The sequence below is a fragment of the Scylla paramamosain genome, chromosome 11 (assembly GCF_035594125.1).
Source record: "Scylla paramamosain isolate STU-SP2022 chromosome 11, ASM3559412v1, whole genome shotgun sequence".
NCBI classification, from domain to species: domain Eukaryota; kingdom Metazoa; phylum Arthropoda; class Malacostraca; order Decapoda; family Portunidae; genus Scylla; species Scylla paramamosain.
In genome coordinates, this window is record NC_087161.1 from 1306879 (window position 1) to 1327050 (window position 20172).

Genomic DNA, 20172 nt, shown 5'->3' on the forward strand with positions numbered 1-20172 from the left:
TCAGATTGCTTAGAAACCGAGATGTTTACACCACCACCATTTCCCATTTTTTTTTTTTTTTTATGTAAGAAGGACACTGGCCAAGGGCAACAAAAATCAATAAAAAAAAATGCCCACTGAAATGCCAGTCCCTTAAAAGGATCAAGGCAGTGGTCAAAAATTGGTGGATAAGTGTCTTGAAACCTCCCTCTTGAAGGAATTCAAGTCATAGGAAGGTGGAAATACAGAAGCAGGCAGGGAGTTCCAGAGTTTACCAGAGAAAGGGATGAATGATTGAGAATACTGGTTAACTCTTGCGTTAGAGAGGTGGACAGAATAGGGGTGAGAGAAAGAAGAAAGTCTTGTGCAGCGAGGCCGCGGAAGGAGGGGAGGCATGCAGTTAGCAAGATCAGAAGAGCAGTTAGCATGAAAATAACGGTAGAAGGACAGCTAGATATGCAACATTGCGGCGGTGCATACAAAAGACAATTTTTTTTTCTACCTCAGAATAATTTTCTAGGTCTGTTTAATCTTGATATTCGCTGTATATTACAATGTGAAATAAAACGAAAATATTGCTTAGATCCACTCATGCTAGTTTCATTGCGATGGAGGTCAGAGAGAGAGAGAGAGAGAGAGAGAGAGAGAGAGAGAGAGAGAGAGAGAGAGAGAGAGAGAGAGAGCAAAAAAGACCGACCTAGCTACAAACAGACAGTGCAGACAGCCAATCTTCTGCTTGGGATTGTAATGGCTGTTATCGACACCGAGGTAACTTACACTGGGTCCACCTGAGGCCATGAAGAAGGAACCTAGCAAGCAAACACAGAATCAGGCCCGGGTTACTTCGTTGATCCATATGACCCACCTCAGCACTGGTCCCCGAGACGCCCCCTGTGTGATGGGAGACGGGAAGGTGATCAGGGTGCAGAAGCAGAACGAGGTAGTGTACGAGTTGTCTTGTTCATGAACAGGAAAGGACATCAGACATGATGGAACTGTCCGTACAATATAATACATCTTTCTGTGTCAAGCTGGCATACCAGAGTTATCACCAGTGTTGCGGTGTGTTTGTGGAGAATGTTACTTCACAGTATCTACTGCAGGCCACTAAGTTATTTTTGCGCAACGCACGTGTCACGTCGGACTTTGATAAATCGAGATGAAACACTAAAGTGATATAATTATATTCATTACATCAAAATCTATATATCTTGGGAGATTATATAGTTAAAGTTAGACTGCCAGAGGTGAGTGGTCAGAAAGAAGTCAGGAAGCAAGGAGTTCACAAACTTGGTGACAGGCGCGGCGAGTTTGCAATATACTTGAGAACTGTACGTGGAGGTGTCCGGGGAGCGAGTATGGACTCTTCCAGTTCATGGAAGAAACAAACACCAGAAAGCTTGGACGAGGCCAACAGCTCAGCTTGTCAGTCGGCGATGGGCGGTCGGAACAAGTCCGTGATTCAAAGTTGTCGTGGCAAGTCTTGCGCGACAAGGTAACGAGCGTAAAGAAGCCACAAGCATGTGACGACAGAGACGCCATTTTATGAGGAGCGAAAGACGACCACCGTCGTGCTTGCAGCTATAATTTGCGGCAGTAGAGCGCATGCAGAAGTAAATCACTTTATGAGGCTATTTATTACTCGACTTGTCTAGCCGCACAGTACCTCGCACCGCCACTACGACAGACACAGAAGTGGTTTCAGACACAGAGAAGTGGATTCTTTATCATGTGAATAGCAGAATGAATTACTGATGATGCTTTTTTGAAGACTGTCAATTGAATGAAAAAATGTCATTATATATAATTATTCCTTTAATCGCAAAAGATAAGATTTTCACAGCGGTCTCCAAATAATCGCTCCTTTATTGACTTTTATCATGAATCACTTTTTTTTTTTTTCAAAGTGACTCCTAGTTACACAATTTGCTTCATTACTATTAATCCATTCATTCAGAGAATGGCGGCACTTTTTCCTCGAAGCCTGTACCACAAGGCTGTTACTGCATCAGATGTACACTCATTTTTAACCCTGCCAAGACACTGACATCGGAGAAATCCCTCCTGCTTCGTCTTCGTTGCAAGACTTGACACATATGAAAATTAGAGCAGCAGCAAGATCTGCCTTTTTTTCCACCCAGATCCACGTGTGCCATTAAGATATATAACATCTTGTTTGACCACAACCCCTGGTGGCGCCATCGTGCCGGGTTTTATGATGATTATTTCTTAAACTCGTCGTTGTGCTCCAGGAAACGAGTTCACGTTATCAACGCGACGTGTGAGAAATTGTTCTACTCCACATTGGAAAAATGTCACCGGTGGGGCAAGGCACTGGTGGAATAAGGCACTTGTGGTCACTGTGTCCGCACGCTGGCATCCGCTACCATCTCATTTGTACACTATTCAACATTGTGTGTGTGTGTGTGTGTGTGTGGTGTGTTATTGCTTACTTTGTTAAATCGCTATTACTGTGTGTATATATATATATATATATATATATATATATATATATATATATATATATATATATATATATATATATATAGTATATATATATATATATATATATATATATATATATATATATATATATATATTATATATACACACATGAAGGTCATGAAGGTCGCTGTGTAAGTTGGTGTCCTTTACTGATATTTAGTACCCATGTCTTAATTCTGCAGATTTCACTGAAATAGCACCAGACGTGCTTGTACCGCTGCTGGAAACACTTATGTAATCATTATAAAGCTCTCTTTACTTTTCTGCTTATAAAACTATGTTATATTGACGTCATTGTAAAAGAAAAAAGAAATACTTCGGATTTCTTAGAAAAAAAGTAAAAAAAAAGTGCGTGCAAAGAATACCACGTTGAATTATAAATTATTACAAAATTGTAAACTGTAAGAAAAAAAAATAAATAAATAAAAAAAAAAATATATATATATATATATATATATATATATATATATATATATATATATATATATATATATATATATATATATATATATATATATATATATATATATATATATATATATATATATATTATATATATGTGTGTGTTTTAACAAATTATGGTGCCGCTCACTGCCGTGGTCTAATTATAAATGATAAAGCAATGATAATTACATTTATTGAAAGGATAATATTTTAGGATCTGCAATTATTTCGTCTCAAACATGAACCAAAAAGAGCCCTAGAAGACATGCTCCAGCTGTCCGACATTCAGTGGAAGGCACTATTGAACGAGGCATGCAAAGTTGTTGATAACGCGTGAATAGTCCTGGTTGATCGCCTGATCTTAGCGACGGTCGTCTTTAATGCAGCAGTAATGCGAGGGGTTACCCTGGTAGATTTCCCTTGAGGAACCTGCAGAGGAAGCAATCAAAAGCGTTCAGAATCAGGTGAGCAAGGTGCTCACGCCACTCCAGCCTTGCAGCTATTGAGACGCTCACCAAATAAAGAGTGTGAGGACACTGATGAGAAACAATGATTCTCCCCACACTCTTAACGTTACCATTGCCCGACTCCGTGAAAAGTTTGGGGAGCGTTCAACAGTGCCTTCCAGTGAATGGCGGACATCTGGAGCATGTCCTTTAAGGTTTTTTATTGACATTTTTGTTATTTATTGACATTTATGTTATGTTTGAGGCTTAAGGGTTGAAGATCATAAAATGTTATCCTTTTACCCTGTAATAAATACAATAACCATTGTTCTATCATTTGTGGTCATTGATTAGTGCCCCGTCGTTTTGTTTTAACAGCTGTGACACACCGTGTGCTTCAGAATACATTGTCATGTAATTCAGTATTCAATGTTTCATTCTCTCTCTCTCTCTCTCTCTCTCTCTCTCTCTCTCTCTCTCTCTCTCTCTCTCTCTCTCTCTCTCTCTCTCTCTCTCTCTATATATATATATATATATATATATATATATATATATATATATATATATATATATATATATATATATATATATATATATATATATATATATATATATATATATATATATATATATAAGCTCGAATACTTAAAACGTGGTTGATTGTACCTCCGTCATGGCTTAATTTCTTAAAGATCTAATTATCCTACTGAGAGAGAGAGAGAGAGAGAGAGAGAGAGAGAGAGAGAGAGAGAGAGAGAGAGAGAGAGAGAGAGAGAGAGAGAGAGAGAGAATTTTGAATGCTCTGACGGCTGATCTCGACTCCCTATATTCTCTCTCTCTCTCTCTCTCTCTCTCTCTCTCTCTCTCTCTCTCTCTCTCTCTCTCTCTCTCTCTCTCTCTCTTTTACGCACAAGTATAACGTATATTAATCTCTTCACAGAGACTTCCTCAGCCTGATGAAGGGGCAACTTTTTTTCTTACAAAACCGGCTGGTGCCTCCGTCCCTGCGGTCACTATAAACACGTTAAGGGTCACAAAAAATATTATGCACATCTGATCACAGAGGAAACGTTCAATATTCGCTTCATAAAGCTAGATATTTGGTGGTGAGAACGACCGTGATGAAGTAAAAACAGTTTTTCTCTCAGTGAAGAAGATTGAAATATGCTTTATCCCGTGTTTTTTATAATCACCAAATTCAAAGCTAATGTACTTTGCAAGACGTATCAAAATTAATTGAGACGTACACCCCGATACGTATGTGTGGCTAAGCCGTTCCTTAACGCAGGACATTGTAGGTGGTTCCTCGCTCTGTCACTTTCTTGCTGCGGCAGTCACTGAGGAATGATCATACTTTTCACGTGCTATCTTACTGTACAAATATTTCACGGTCTGGCGGGAATTAAAGGTCTTGAAACTTTACGAGACGCTTACTTTGAGCTTCAAGATTTCACCCAGAACTCGAGAGTAAGGCCAAACCTGTGCAGCTAAGACAAGATAACGATTGATTTCGATAATTAAGTTTTTTTCTCAGGATTATTTATGATTTATTTTATGTAAGAGAAGCCCTGGCCAAGAACAACAAAAGTCTGTAAAAAGAAAGGCCGACTGAAGGTGCCAATACTGAAAGAATAGATAAAGAGAATTATCAAAAATTGTAAGGAAAAGTGTCTTGAAATGTACAGCAAGACGTCAGAATAACAGAGGCAGGTACGAAAATATCATTTTGAGAGGCTCGATCGGCATAACAGGAAGCTAAGTTACGGAGCACAGACCAGTAAATATTAGTATGCATGCGTATTTTGTAACATGCAGGTATGTCAGTACGCATACATTTTCCTTGTTTATGAACGACTCCCTGAAGCCATTCGGATTATTCAAGTTTTAGCGAAGGTAAGCAAGTCAAACACGAATATGATAACGCGACATGCCAAGTACAGCTTAATATGACATTGACACTGTTACACGCTTTTTCATTAAAGATACTTTTTCCCATCTTTGCTATCAGAACTGCTATTACACTCACGTATTGTAAGCAAGTCATTGTGAATTTGCTATCGTAAATGGTAATTCATGCCCAAGGAGTGTGTTATCATGAGTGCCTTAAATGAATCTTATTGAATGAATTGGAAGAGAGAGAGAGAGAGAGAGAGAGAGAGAGAGAGAGAGAGAGAGAGAGAGAGAGAGAGAGAGAGAGAGAGAGAGAGAGAGAGAGAGAGATGCAGACTGATAGCATGAGAGGAAAATATTGAGGCTTAATACGCGTTAATCAAAGGGCTGGTCGCTGATTCCTGGAAGAGTCTGAAAGAGCGACCGGGCAACCTTCGCAGCCACACCTGATTTACTGGTCTTATTCTGGTAATTCTTGGAACATATCCCCTTAACCTACTTGCTGTATTGCATAAATAGACCCCCGCCGCACGCCTTTCACATGAGTACACCCTTGTTTTGGTTAGAAATCCAGTCCTGGTTATGGGACGGCTGATGTAGAGTAAATATTTATACGAGTACTGTTCGTGTTTTTTGCACAATACGGCGAAAACATGAACTATTAGTCGAAAGATGTAATTTACTTGTAAATGAAGGAAACAAAGAAAAAAAAAGATGTTTTGATATCTATAGAAAAAAATAATAAATATATATATATATATATATATATATATATATATATATATATATATATATATATATATATATATATATATATATATATATATATATATATATATATATAAGCTCGAATACTTTATATATATATATATATATATATATATATATATATATATATATATATATATATATATATATATATATATATATATATATATATATAAGCTCGAATACTTAAAATGTGGTTGATTGTACCTCCGTCATGGCTTAATTTCTTAAAGATCTAATTATCCTACTAAGAGAGAGAGAGAGAGAGAGAGAGAGAGAGAGAGAGAGAGAGAGAGAGAGAGAGAGAGAGAGATTTTGAATGCTCTGACGGCTGATCTAGACTCCCTATATTCTCTCTCTCTCTCTCTCTCTCTCTCTCTCTCTCTCTCTCTCTCTCTCTCTCTCTCTCTCTCTCTCTCTCTCTCTCTCTCTCTCTCTCTCTCTCTCTATGCGTGTGCAAGTTCTTCATAGACAAGGTAGCAGCTTGTGACGGCTGCCTCGATACTTGTTTGACTTGATTAGGTGAATTCTGAGAAATATTAAAGTGCATCCAGATCGGGGAAAAACCAACATCTTTATACAGAATATGTTGCCTCGCACTTATCACGAGATTAGACAGAAATGTGTGAGGGGGAGTGGAGAGACGTGGGTGGGTGAGAGAGAGAGAGAGAGAGAGAGAGAGAGAGAGAGAGAGAGAGAGAGAGAGAGAGAGAGAGAGAGAGAGAGAGAGAGAGAGAGTTATATAAGAATGAGAATCAGTTCGTGGAAGTGGGCAGGTAATTATCCTTATCTGTCTGTCTGTTCTGTTGCCTTACGTACGTACCTGCGCATTTAAAGGTTAAGGCAAAAAAGATATTGTATTGAGAACTAGTACACGCAGATTGACTGGAATAACAAACTAGAACTTCAACGTGAGTATACATCAAATGTCTTATTGAAAAGCATGCCAGTTATATAGTGAGGCGCGTGGTGCAGCTTGCATGCCTTGAAGAGGTGATAGGACGCCCGGCTCGATGAGTTAGGAGTTAAAAAAAAATCAGAGCAGTGCCTCTGAGGTGACAATCGGAGAGATGGAGGAGGAGGGCAGACTTAAGGTACTTCTTTCTTTCATCTTCGTGAGTTGTAATGCTTTGTATTAACACAGCAGGGTACACGAGCAGGGTACCGGTGACCGGACGCTACATCATCGCGAGTCGAACTGAAATTTGCTAGTCCTTGGTTTTCAGCACATGAAATGCCGCTGAGAAAAAAACCGTTGTCACTTGTATGATTTTTGTTATTTATTTGCGCTTTGCTCTGACTAGGTATGAAAAAAATAAAAGAATTATTTAAACTTGATTGTGATGGTGGACAGTTTGCACAAATTAGCATGTCCTTGCAAAATAATACTCACACACACACACACACACACACACACACACACACACACACACACACACACACACACGATGAGTATTTCTTTGGTGGCAGTACAAAGAGGAACTGCGTAGTATTGTGTTTTGAGATTTGCTCACCGACTGGAAGGATCTTGTAGTTTAGAAAATATATTTCCTCAAATAGCTTTTTTTTCTTTTTATCCTTGTAATGTCCATCAGCGGCTCAACAACAACAGCAGGCTTCCTCCTCCTCCTCCTCCTCCTCCTCCTATTCATCAACATTCATCATCATCATCATCATCATCATCATCATCATCATCATTATTACTAATCACCAAACAAGCATTTATAATTCATCTTCTGTCAGATGCGTGAAAGTCTCTGATCTCGTTTTCATTTTGTTCTTGGTTTAAGTTTTCGTTTTTATTATTATTATTATTATTATTATTATTATTATTATTATTATTATTATTATGGTCTGTCTTTTGTTGGGTGAATGTGTTCGCCATAATCGACAAAAGTTCGTGTGCCATTGACTGAATGATTTTTACCACATAGTTTCCACCAGTTTCCCTTTCATTACTCAGTTTCTGCCAGTTTGTTTTTCATCATAGTTTCTACCAGTTTGCTTTTCATTACACACCTACCAATTTTTATCTCACTACAGCTTCTACTAGTTTCTTTCTCACCACATAATACCAGTTTCATTTTCAGTACAGTTTCTATCAGTTTCCTTTCCCTAACAAGATCAAAAACAATCCATAATGACTTGTTCTTATACCCAGTGCAACGTTGTACGTTTCCCTCCCTTTCTCCATTGTATTAATTTCCTTGATTTGTAAAATTTGTGAAACTCCAAAAGATTTTATTGAAATATATAAAGAAGCTGAACTCAAAGATCTCAGGAAAATTCTTGGTGAAATGATGTATTTTAATAATTTCATCATTCTCCGCTAAACGGGGTAAAAGTTGGCTTATTTTACTCAAACTAAAACTGTATAAAAAAAAAAAGGACGCCTGCCATCGAGGTCATCACGTAGTTTCGTTATATAAAGACAAGACAAAAAAATGTTTGCGAATGTATATTTTCTTATCAAACAACGAACTGGTAACAGGAGACCGGAATACTCAAGTGAGTTAGAGCTGTGTGGCAATAGACAGCAACTGCCATATATTTATATAAAAGACAGAACAGAGCTTTCATGCGTTAGTTCGTCACCCTGTCTGTAACCATGAACAATTTGGTGAGTTATCACTGCTTATTTATTGGTATAAACGATTGCTATGGAGTAGTGCTCGCTAGCAGCTGGAAGAGAGAGAGAGAGAGAGAGAGAGAGAGAGAGAGAGAGAGAGAGAGAGAGAGAGAGAGAGAGAGAGAGACCCTGTATGAAACAATGTATCAATCTTTTCATAAATTTTTATAATCCTTTAAAGCTCCCTAATGACTCGGCACAAACAGCTTTATTACTGAGTCTGTTCCTTTCATCTACCACGCTATGAGTGTGCTTCTAATCTCACTATTATGGAACACACACACACACACACACACACACACACATACGGAAAAAATAATGTTACCGTAAACTTGCAGAGATTATCACCAAGCACCGCATTATTTTTAATATCTTCACCAGGTTGTCTTCACATTCTGCTTGCTGGTAGGTGTGGCCATGAGCGCGCCGACTAACACGCTGCCGGAAAACATCGCCGAAGTCTCAACGACGGAAGGAGATACCGACGATATTTTTGACGTGATCAAAAAAACTCTTCCTCTCATTCGCGAAAGCATCGATCTCTTTAGAGGTGGAGTTGACGCCGAATTCCGCGGTGTGAATACTGGTACCGATTTGGGCTTTCGTGACAGTCCCCGCAGTTCCAACACTCCTCCAGGGGCTGTAGGTAATGTCAATGGCTTCGACAGTCCTTTCGTGCCCAACTATGTCATCCCTGGCTACACCATTCCCGGCAATAGGTTCACCCCAGACATTCACATCCCCGAGGTGCACATCAGTTAATCTCTCAGTTCCATCTCGATCAAGTGGAGTGAATGTTTTAGTACTATTTGTTCCCTTTGTGTAAATATTCAAGTAAAAGAACGCATTCTTTAGTTGGTATGTATTTTTTACTCTTCTATGCCTTCATTAAACCACTTAAGGTTTTTTTTTCAGTTGTCACTGTCACAAAGACCAATTGTTTCCCGAAATAAGTATCATTATATCATTTCCTATTACAGCAAATTTTCACAAGCTCCATAAATGCATGTATGATTTTCGACGCATATTAAAATAAATTTTTCATTTGTTTCGGTCGTGTCACTATGTACTATCTGTGCAATATGAAGTGTGGAACTAAGAACCTGTTTAACTCACCTGAATTATATTTCCTGCGTTTTATTAATCAACCGATCAGTGAACGGTCGGATATTTTGCATTTACATAAGGTTTCCATACTGTATTTAATATACATCTAAAAATTCCTTCACACACACACACACACACACACACACACACACACACACACACACACACACACACACACACACATTATTATTATTATTATTATTATTTTATTGACCACAACAGAATCATAAAATTACAAAGCTTGACATATTATATATCCAATAAGCAATGACGCTGTCGGTCCGCTACAAAATAGCAGACACTAAAACAAAAACTAAAAATAGGATTTAAAAGAATTCAAAATACAATAATGCAATGTTTCTATACAATACATTACGATAAAAGAATACAGAGATACAATATTATAGAAGAATATCATGCAATACGCTACGATAGATGAATATAAAAGCAGTACAGTAATAAAATGCAAGGCAATACACTACGTTAACAAAACACAAAAAAAAAACAATATAGTACTGAAATACAATACAATACGGTAAAAGAATATAAAAAATACAGTTCAGTGGTAAAATGGAATACAAATAATAAAGATATACAATAAGAAACTACCTAAATAGCTAATAAATCATCTGAAGAAAAATAGAACATTTGACTGAAACAATAGTTAAGTATAAAATGATGGATATTCCTAACACTCAATCTTTGTAAATTTCTAAAACCTGCCAGATGATAGTGCATACAAGGCTGTTATCGTGATTTGCAGAGAACATATACTCGTAATTAATAGATGACAAGCTAAATGTGTCTCGTATGTGCTGCGTCAAAGGGCAGCTCTCGATCACATGCACCTCGGTCTGTACGTCACCACAAACACACAGCCTCTCTGCCAGTGGGAGCTGGCCTAACCCCCTCCTACTCCACCTGCCTACCTCCAGTGCCAGAGAGTGCGCCGAGACACGAAACCGAGTAAATGCTACCCTGTGACGTTTACTTATATTATGTTTAGTTACATATATGGGATGTACTTCCAGACTGGGGTTCATTATAGTCCTATATGTTAATCCCCTTGATGATATGGAATCAAGTACATTATTTTTAATTCATCCCACCCTATTTGGATGTCATCGGGGTTCTCGTGTAGCAAGTGTGTTACGTGTGGCCTCGTGTTCATTCTAGTACTGAGTACGGATTTAACTGCAAAGACAAATGGATCATCGTTCATAGCCTCCCTTTCTTCTCATTTACTTTGAAAAAAGTCCCTTTGCCTTTTCTTAACAAGCGCTGTTAATGGACGACATCCCGACTCTAATTAACAAATGTCATTACACGTGCTTCCCCTGACATCAAGGAGGCTCTTCGAAGTCCAGTGGTACAGTTTATTGACAGTTTATTAAATCCGCATTAAGCCAGGACTCACAACCGCATAATAATGATGACATGAGGCATGCGTCAAAGATACGTTTTTTTTTTTTTTTTTACTAAAAAGGGTACATCGCTATTTTTCTTAACAGATAAAATGAACTTATTTAATATCTTTCATTTTCTCGCTGCATGTGCCTTAACAACGGAGAAAACTGATCCATCAAGTGTAAATGGGGATCCCAGGTACACATACATAACGCACCATTCCATTATCAGGTCATCCACGATTATTGGCTCCCTACCCGCTGCCGCACCACTCACCACGAAAAATTTAGTTTTTGCTAAGTTCACTCTCACGTTATATGCATCACAATACTGTTTCATTAAAGAAAGTTTCTCTTTCACTCTGGCTTGAGTTGTGGAAAGTAAAACTGTGCCGTCCATCAACATGAGAAGATGGAGCCACTTTAAAAAGCCGTCATCCGGACAGTTTTCTTTAATTAGTTTAATTAAGTCATTCACGTATAGTATAAACAATAGGCAACTAGTAGGTGAGCCCTGCCTCACACCGACGGCCACAGTGAACACAGTGGTACACACACACACACACACACACACACACACGTCTGACCAGTACCAAACATAACTTCAATATTACCTAGGAAGTATTACTTAACGACTAATTCTGATTCTAGACGAGCATTTGAGCTAACTAATACTCATGAATCTTTTCACAATCTTACTAGAGCATCATTTCCTATTGTGTACCTGTTAGAATGGATTTCCTTCGCCAACGCAAACTACTTTGCATTTGCTAATACCATACTACATTTGCTATCTATTTGTTTTTATTTGCAACACAACAGACAGATCGTGGAAAAAGATCAGGGGAACCTAACTTGCAGAAGCCTTCGGCAAACTGATTTTAATCATGGTCTTTTCAGTAGCTAGAAATGTACCTGGTCCTGAGGATACACGACCCCCACCTGCTTACGAATCTCCTCTGTGATCTCCGCTAGAGTGATAGACTCAGCGAGGGACATCCCGGGGCTCTCCAGCAGCCCTGCAAGGAGCGGGAAATTTATTAGGTACCCAACCTGAAAACTGTCATGTTCAGAATGTCTTAGTGTTAAAATAGTTCCAGAGGCAATCTCTTATTTCACTGATTTTATATTGATGTCGACGGAATACATATCATTATGATGTTTGAACATTTCTCGTAAATTCGTAATTTTGCATATTAGTCTTGACAATTCTTTTGTGGGATTGCATCTTCAACGGACCTTTTTTCTCGTGTTTTTTGTTACTCTTGGCCCTCTTACATAATAGTAATAATAATAATAATAATAATAATAATAATAATAATAATAATAATAATAATAATAATAAAATTATCATTATTATTATTATTATTATTATTATTATTATTATAATTATTATTATTATTATTATTGTTATTATATTATTATTAGTAGTAAAATAATAAGTAAAAAAATATGATGAAGATCGATGTCACATCGAGGATTACATGGAATACTATAAAAGCCTGTCCGCAACAGGAAACATTTTTGGGAAACAGAGTTTGCAGACTGTTTAGAAACAGTTTCGAAACGATTTACAAGCCGCCGTAGACAGGTCTTTATACTCACCTTCCTTGAGGCACCGGCGCACCTCCATCGCCTCGTATATCAGTCCCTGGCTGTTCGTACAGTTGAATTTGTAGGATGTTTTGGGTAACGCATGTAAAGATCTGCCCCACGGACCCTCAATTATTTCAGGGCACCAAAAGAGCTTAGGAATCTGAAATAGGAATTTGTCAGTTTTAGCGTAACTGGTGAATGCAGTGTTTATTAACACACACACACACACACACACACACACACACACACACACTACCTTAATAATACCCTTTGTGCCAACTATGAACGCCTCGGAAGGTAAGTTGACAGAAATAGACGTGGACACCATAGCCACACGCCCCTTAGAGTACACGAGGCAGGCGCTGGTTGTCTGATCTGTGCCCTGCAGGGGAAAAAAAGAACGGATTTGATGTTGACAGGGAAAGGAAACCGGTGGAAACTATGTGATAAAAACGAAACTTGCACAAACTATGTAGTGGAAATGAAACTGATAGAAACTGTGGTGAGAAGAAAACTGGCAGAAACTATTTAGTGTCATGTTATTGGCTGAGTTTACCCTAAAAAAGAAACACGTTTTCTTAGTGTCCCCTGTGTTCCGTTTTCTTTCTGAACGTCTTTATTCTTAGTTATAAGTTAGTATTAGGCTTATTTACTCATTTTATATCATGTAGTATTATTCTCTTCATAGTTTAAGTTCTTGATATGTATGTATATGTAAGGGAAAAGATGTATATGAGGTGGAGTGTGCGGACGCGAGGGGTGGTACGCGTCTGGCTTTTGTATTGAGTTAATAAATTCTTCTAGAGAACGATAGGGGCCCCGAGGGATCAGGGAGGAGGCGTTCTCTCGGGATAAATTTGGGTGCGGTGTGGTGGTTGAGTGTGTATGTGTGTGGAGGTATTAGTGATGTGGTGGTATAACCCTGATATCCAGGATCAGGTTGGTGAATTTTTTGTGGCATCAAGAGCTCTTGTCCGCTGAAATTTGGTCGATGAGTTGTGTCGGTTACGTAACGCTAAGGGATCAGCGGCACTGCTAATAGGCAGCCATTTTTTGGTTGGGGTTGTGGTGGTGTGGTGTTATTGGTGTCTTTGGGGGGGGGTGGTATAGGTGATCTATGGTAATGGTGATGATGTCTTGGGGGGGGGGGGTTGAGGTGGTAAAATACGGGAATTGTTATTTAATGACGCATTAACGGCGTTTAGGGAAATTCCTGCAGTTAGGGAAAATATTTCAGCGGCCTATGAAGGAGTAAAAGGGTTTTGATACTTTGTGAAGTGATAGGAATGTCATATATTGAGGTGTATAACCTTTGAGCAATAAGGGAGTCGATATAAGAGCCTAAAGTAAAGGGAAACGTTTTGTGTTTGAGTATGGGAGTTATCTTGTGTTGGTCTAGGGTAGAAATTTGTTCCCTAATTTCCTGTAATGTGTACTACCTCAAGTTATTTGTAAGTTAACATTATTATTAATATATTCTGTTATTATATAGAATATTTGTGTTTTCTACCCCAACACTGATCTGGTATTGAGGTGAATTCTGGCGTGCTGTGCCAAGGTAAGGGTTTTGTGAGAGTAATAGCTGGCGATCTCGGATAGGTCGGGAAGGTATTCGAGGCCTTTAAAAATCTAAACCTTTAAAACTTTCTGGGATTAGTATAACGTCCACTTTCCAGGAAAGATAACCGGGATCATGACAAAAGTTAAAAGGAAACTGGCAGAGACCGTGCATGTGATGAAAAGGAGACTGGTAGAATTGGTGGATTCAGAGGATAAAGAGATTAAATAAGACATAAAACAAAATGAAGAGAATACAGAAGGTTACTTGCCTAAAGACCACAACTCTTACCTTGTTGCTGAGTTGAGCCGCGGCGAACACTTGCACTGGCTTCTCTCCATTCATGGCCAGGGAAGCAATTTGTATGGGATAGGTGCCGATATTCAGCATTGTGCCGCCTCCTATCTCCAGATCTCTGGAGAGAGAGAGAGAGAGAGAGAGAGAGAGAGAGAGAGAGAGAGAGAGAGAGAGAGAGAGAGAGAGAGAGAGAGAGAGAGAGAGAGAGAGAGAGAGAGAGAGATTATAATAATAGAGTTAGCATGTACCGTTAAGTCTTGCAGAAAGGGATGAATGATTGAGAATACTGATTAACTTATGCATTAGAGAGGTGGACAGAATAGGGCTAAGAGAAAGAAGAAAATCTTGTGCAGCAAGGCCGCGGGAGGGGGAGAAGCATGCAGTTAGTAAGATCAGAAGAGCAATTAGCATGAAAATAGCGATAGAAGGTAGCAAGAAATGCAATACTGCAACGATGAGAAAGAGGCTGAAGACAGTCAGTTAGAGGAGAGGAGCTGATGAGACGAAAAGCTTTTGATTCCACCCTGTCTATGTGAAAACATACTCCATACATGCACAGAGTTGATGACAGCTCTCAGCTTAACTGTATAGAGTGAATGCTCAGGAACTTATGTAACAACACACGCTAGCTCAAAGCCCACTACATCCCCATAGTGTGGATGGAGCTCAAGGTACACAATGAATGAGCAACAGCCAACACACAGCAGAAATTGCCATAACTCACTGAAGTCTGGGCAAATTACTCAGATTGTATCCAATGGACGACGTGACCTGCACCACCTCGCCAATTTCACCGTCTTGCAGCCTGCGGGAGAGCTCCTGGTATGCTGGGAAGAACCTGGACCACACACCCTATGAGATGGGAACGGCAGGTTGCATTCTATTTCTGAGAGTGACTTGCGAGTATCCTACTGGCATATATGTTGGTACTATAATGAATTGCCTGATAGAACGGTTCCTTGTAAATTGGTTAAAAATATCTTATTTATTTCTTAAATGCTATGTGAGATATGTAAATATGAAAGGTGGAAGACAGAAGAGAAAGTGATAAAGGTAGGGTTGATAAGTGGAAGAACAACAGGAGATAAAAAAAAAAAATGTTCCTACACGTGTGCCTTAGTCGCACCTCCATCAGAAAGACGCCACACTCCCGCGCCGTCTGCACTAATTCTCGGGTCTCCCTGACGTTCATGCACAGCGGCTTCTCGCACAGCACTGCTTTCCCCGCCTTCAGCATCTCAGTGGCCACTGGCAGGTGGTAGGTCTGGATGTTTCCGACGTACACCGCGTCTGTAAGGGATAATAACATACCCAATAGTGGCCATATTCAGATGACAGGTAAAAGAAAAGAAAGGTTAGGTTTGGAGGAGAGCACACATGATTATCCTGCATTAAAAATTCGACGCAATCAGGTGATCTCACACACACGCACCCAATGTAATTCGTGGCGCCTCACTCACCCACGTTGGGATCCTTGGCCACCTCGCTGTACGACCCGTAAGCCTTCTCGATGCCATACTTGGTAGCGAAGTTCTTGGCGTCCTGCAGGGAGCGCGCGGCCACGGCTGCCACCTGATGCTCCTCCTTTGGCAGAACTTGCATCGCTGACACGAAGTCGTTGCTTATTCTCCCCGCGCTGATGACGCCCCATCGGGTGGCCATATTGCAGACAGCTGTTGGAAAGATGACGTTAATCAGCTTCCCTTCTATATTAAAGCATTACCTCCTCCCAAAGTGCGCAATCTAATTACCACAGTGATAGACGTTAGTGAAGTTGCTTTGTTTTCTCATATGCACGAAGGTCTCCTTCTAGCAAGAAAAGAAAAGCTGATGGGACAGATGAATGTGTAAGAAACTGACTGGGAGGAACAGATGTAAATAATCTGCTATAATGAAAATGGGTTAATGCAAATGATTGATATAGGTCTAAAAAAAAATAAAAAATGGAACTGGAGTAAGTCTGATCTATTTTATTTATTTCTCCGCTAAGCGATTAGGGTTTGTGATCAAGAGCGCCAATATCTTCAGCTCCTCGGCGTCTATGTGGCAGTTGCGATGGTCATGCACTGAACTACCACCCGATTCTTCACAGCTGGCCATACAAGAAAACTGCTAACCGCCTCGACAGTTTTCTCCTCTACTCCGCCTTGCTTCCCGCCTCATCAGTCTTACTCTCTACTCCGCCCTCTTAGACTGACTGGCGCAGGCGAGCCCCAGCTGGACGGTTACCACCACATACGAGGAGACGATGCTCAACACTGAACGTGATGTATCACGTGTTGTTGCCTGTTTCAGTCTTCCTGTGTCACCTACACGTTGTGATGTGACTAGAGATTGGGAATACGGGTGATGATGATTGCTTTGGTGATGGTAAGTGGCGGTGGTAATAGTTGCCGTAGAGATAATGAGATTATTATAGTGGTGGTGATGCGACACGGAGATGCGGAGATAGGGTTGTATAGATGTATAGATTATGGTGAATATTGTACTCAGGAACGATAGAGGAAAAGCAAGGCACGCACTATATAAATCTATTGCGCATCTCCATCTGTTCACCATTTCAGTATTATTATTTTATTTTATTTATTTATTTATTTTTATTTTTTTTATGTAGGAGGGCAATAAAGATTCAATGAAAAAAAAAAAGTCCACTGAGATACCGGTTCCCGAGTAGGATCCAAAGCGAGAGTAAAAAAATTGAAGGATGAGAGTCTTGAAACCTCCCTCTTGAAGGAGTTCAAGTCATAGGAAGATGGAAGAAGTACAGAAGCAGGCAGGGAGTTCCAGAGTTTACCAGAGAAAGTAATGAATGATTGAGAATACTGGTTAACTCTTGCATTAGAGAGGTGGACAGAATAGGGGTGAGAGAAAGAAGAAAGTCTCGTGCAGCGAGGCCGCGGGAGGGGAGGCATGCAGTTAGCAAGATCAGAAGAGCAGTTAGCATGAAAATAGTGGTAGATAGTAAGAGATGCAACATTGCGGCGATGAAAAAGAGGCTGAAGACAGTCAGTCAGAGGAGAGGAGCTGATGAGACGAAAAGCTCTTGATTCCACCCTGTCTGAAAAAGCGGTATAAATGGAACAATCCCCCCCCCCACCAACACATGTGAAGCATACACCATACATGGACGGATAAGGCCTTTGTAAAGAGTTAACATCTGGAGGAAGTGGGTGAGAAAAACTAGCGGAGACGTCTCAGAACGCCTAACTTCATAGTAGCTATTTTAGCTCAAGTTGAAATGTGAAGTTTCCAGTTTAGATTATAAGAAAAGGATAGACCGAGGGTGTTCAGTGTAGAAGAGGGGGACAGTTGAGTGTCACTGAAGAAGGGATAGTTGTCTGAAAGGTTGTGTCAGTTTGATAGATGGAGGAATTGAGTTTTTGAGGCACTGAAAAATGCCAATTTTGCTCTGCCCCAGTCAGAAATTTTAGAGAGATTAGAAGTCAGGCGTCCTGTGGCTTCCCTGCTTGAATTGTTTACTTCCTGAAGGGTTGGACGTCTTCGAAAAGACGTGGAAAAGTGCAGGGTGGTATCATCAGCGTAGGAGTGGATAGGACAAGAAGTTTAGTTTAGATCATTGACGAATAATAGGAAGAGAGTGGGTGACAGGACAGAACCCTGAGAAACACCACTGTTAATAGATTTAGGTTGCCTTTACCTTAATATTTTGTTAGGTCGGTGTCGCCTCTCCAGTGCAGGGGGCCCCACTCACTATGTGCCCGTTGGTGCCTCACTGACACGGCCTGTGTGTGCTGGCGAGAGCTCCGACACTTGTGACATCGTTTATTCAAGGTCACACACACACATACACACACACACACACATTATGTAAACACATGTTGTGTAATTATAGTCGCAGAGATTGGTATCATAAAAACACACACAGATGTTACATAATTTCAGACTGAATTTACAATTATTGATAAATTATGTATGATGTAACATGTACATATACGAATTTATCTTTAGATTTGAGGGCCATCTCGCTGCAATAGATCGAACGGCGCTACAAGTACAAAAATGAAATCGTTGAAAAGAAACGGTTGTCTCAGGAATGACTATAATATAATACTCCGTCCACTGCCCCTGTCCACTTTTGATTAGTTTTTATCTCTCAGTTGTCGCATTCACTTCCACCGTGCTGTACCTTCTTCAATCTTAAGTCCTGTGATCTGCTGACTGCCTTTATAAAACCTAACTGATTTTCACCACATTAGAAGATTTATGACTGAAGGAAGACGCTAAGCAAGTGGAAGGGAATGCAACTGTATGTTCCTTGACAGCTGATCACGAGTATGTCTGTAATTACTGTGAAAGTCTGCTGGGTAATGCATAAAGAGGGACAAATCTGAAAAGCCTATATGTGCTGCCTTGAATAAAGGTCTGTTGGAGATATATAAAGTGCAGAAAAGTTTGTATGCACGATATGACTCTCGGGTTAGTGAATCATATTAGGATTATTGTCTGTGATGTATTGCCGGTATCATGAAAACGGCACAAAAATAGTATCATGTTGACAAAATCATAATGGTCGTGATTTGTGTCAAGTCATGCAGAACAGGACGCATTGCAAGGGAGGATTTACGTAGAATCATTAACTCAAATCGTTATAGGCGAGTTACTCGTATAACTAATTTTTGAAGCCCCTCTTATTTTCTTGTTTTCTTTCCTAAGTGAAATGTGAAGTCACAAGCGTGTGATTCTGGAGTGCCTTATTTCCACCCCATATTAGTGAGTCCACACGGTCGAACAGTGCCCATCGGACAAAATTGTTACCAGATACGATGGAAAGGTGGTTTGGCACGTCTCAGGAATAATTGCAGACATACTCTGTTTAGATATTCTTGTTGAGTATTGAAGGGAAGTGTAGGAGCACCTTGTAGAAAGGTAAATCAATGTTGCCTCTAGACGTGCTTTTGGTGATATGCTTTCCCTCATACAGGTGTCCTGCTTCGTTATGAAAGGTTTTACCTTCTCCAGTAAGTCGTAGAAGCTGTTTGGGTCCATCCTCATATAGTTTGTGAAATCTGATTCATAACCAATACACAGTTCATGTAAAATGGCTGCATGACTTCCCCTTTCTCTTCGTGTTTTTAACCAGTCTTTGCAACTTTCCCTTCTTGTCACCTTGTCCTCACACAGTGCAGCAATTATTATGCTATATAGTGTAATTTTCTTGGTTTTTTTTTTTTTTATCTTCTTGTGCTGCATGGTGAATGTACCGCACTAGACGCTGGCAACAACCACCTGTCGCCGAAATCCACACTAACACTGACGTAAATACCTGCATTTTGCTAACGGACATCAGCTTCGAACATTGTCTGCCGGTCTTTATCTGGTGAACAGAGTAGAAACTGAGGTTTACAAATTTATCTGATACCACTGTTTGTTGCCATATCAACTTCCCTCATTTAAAAGCTTGACGTGGTAGCAGTGTTTGTCTGACGGACACTTCGAACGTGTGGACGCATCCTAATATGCTCGCTCGCTCTCTCTCTCTCTCTCTCTCTCTCTCTCTCTCTCTCTCTCTCTCTCTCTCTCTCTCTC

The 20172-nt window shown here is 39.8% G+C and overlaps 2 protein-coding genes across 4 annotated transcripts in view; one reads left to right on the plus strand and one right to left on the minus strand.

Annotated features, from left to right (window-relative positions):
* Positions 1 to 9760, plus strand: part of LOC135104767 (uncharacterized) — a 40108-nt gene extending 30348 nt beyond the window's left edge. For 2 of the 3 annotated variants that reach the window (XM_064012348.1, XM_064012350.1), the window contains exon 2: positions 9043 to 9760. In XM_064012348.1, the coding sequence (XP_063868418.1) occupies positions 9043 to 9423 (381 nt within the window). In that variant the 3' untranslated portion in view covers positions 9424 to 9760. Of the gene's footprint in view, positions 1 to 8517; positions 8653 to 9042 lie in introns of those variants that run through there. The other variant, XM_064012349.1, reaches the window with a different exon arrangement.
* Positions 9375 to 19346, minus strand: LOC135104765 (trans-1,2-dihydrobenzene-1,2-diol dehydrogenase-like). The gene is made up of 8 exons (XM_064012346.1): positions 18284 to 19346; positions 16086 to 16298; positions 15752 to 15915; positions 15350 to 15477; positions 14620 to 14743; positions 13027 to 13152; positions 12780 to 12930; positions 9375 to 12193 (listed from the first exon to the last, which is right to left on the minus strand). Exons 2-8 carry the CDS (start codon positions 16285 to 16287, stop codon positions 12078 to 12080), a joined length of 1011 nt encoding a protein of 336 aa, XP_063868416.1. The 5' UTR covers positions 16288 to 16298; positions 18284 to 19346; the 3' UTR covers positions 9375 to 12077.
* Positions 19347 to 20172: the final 826 nt, after the last annotated feature.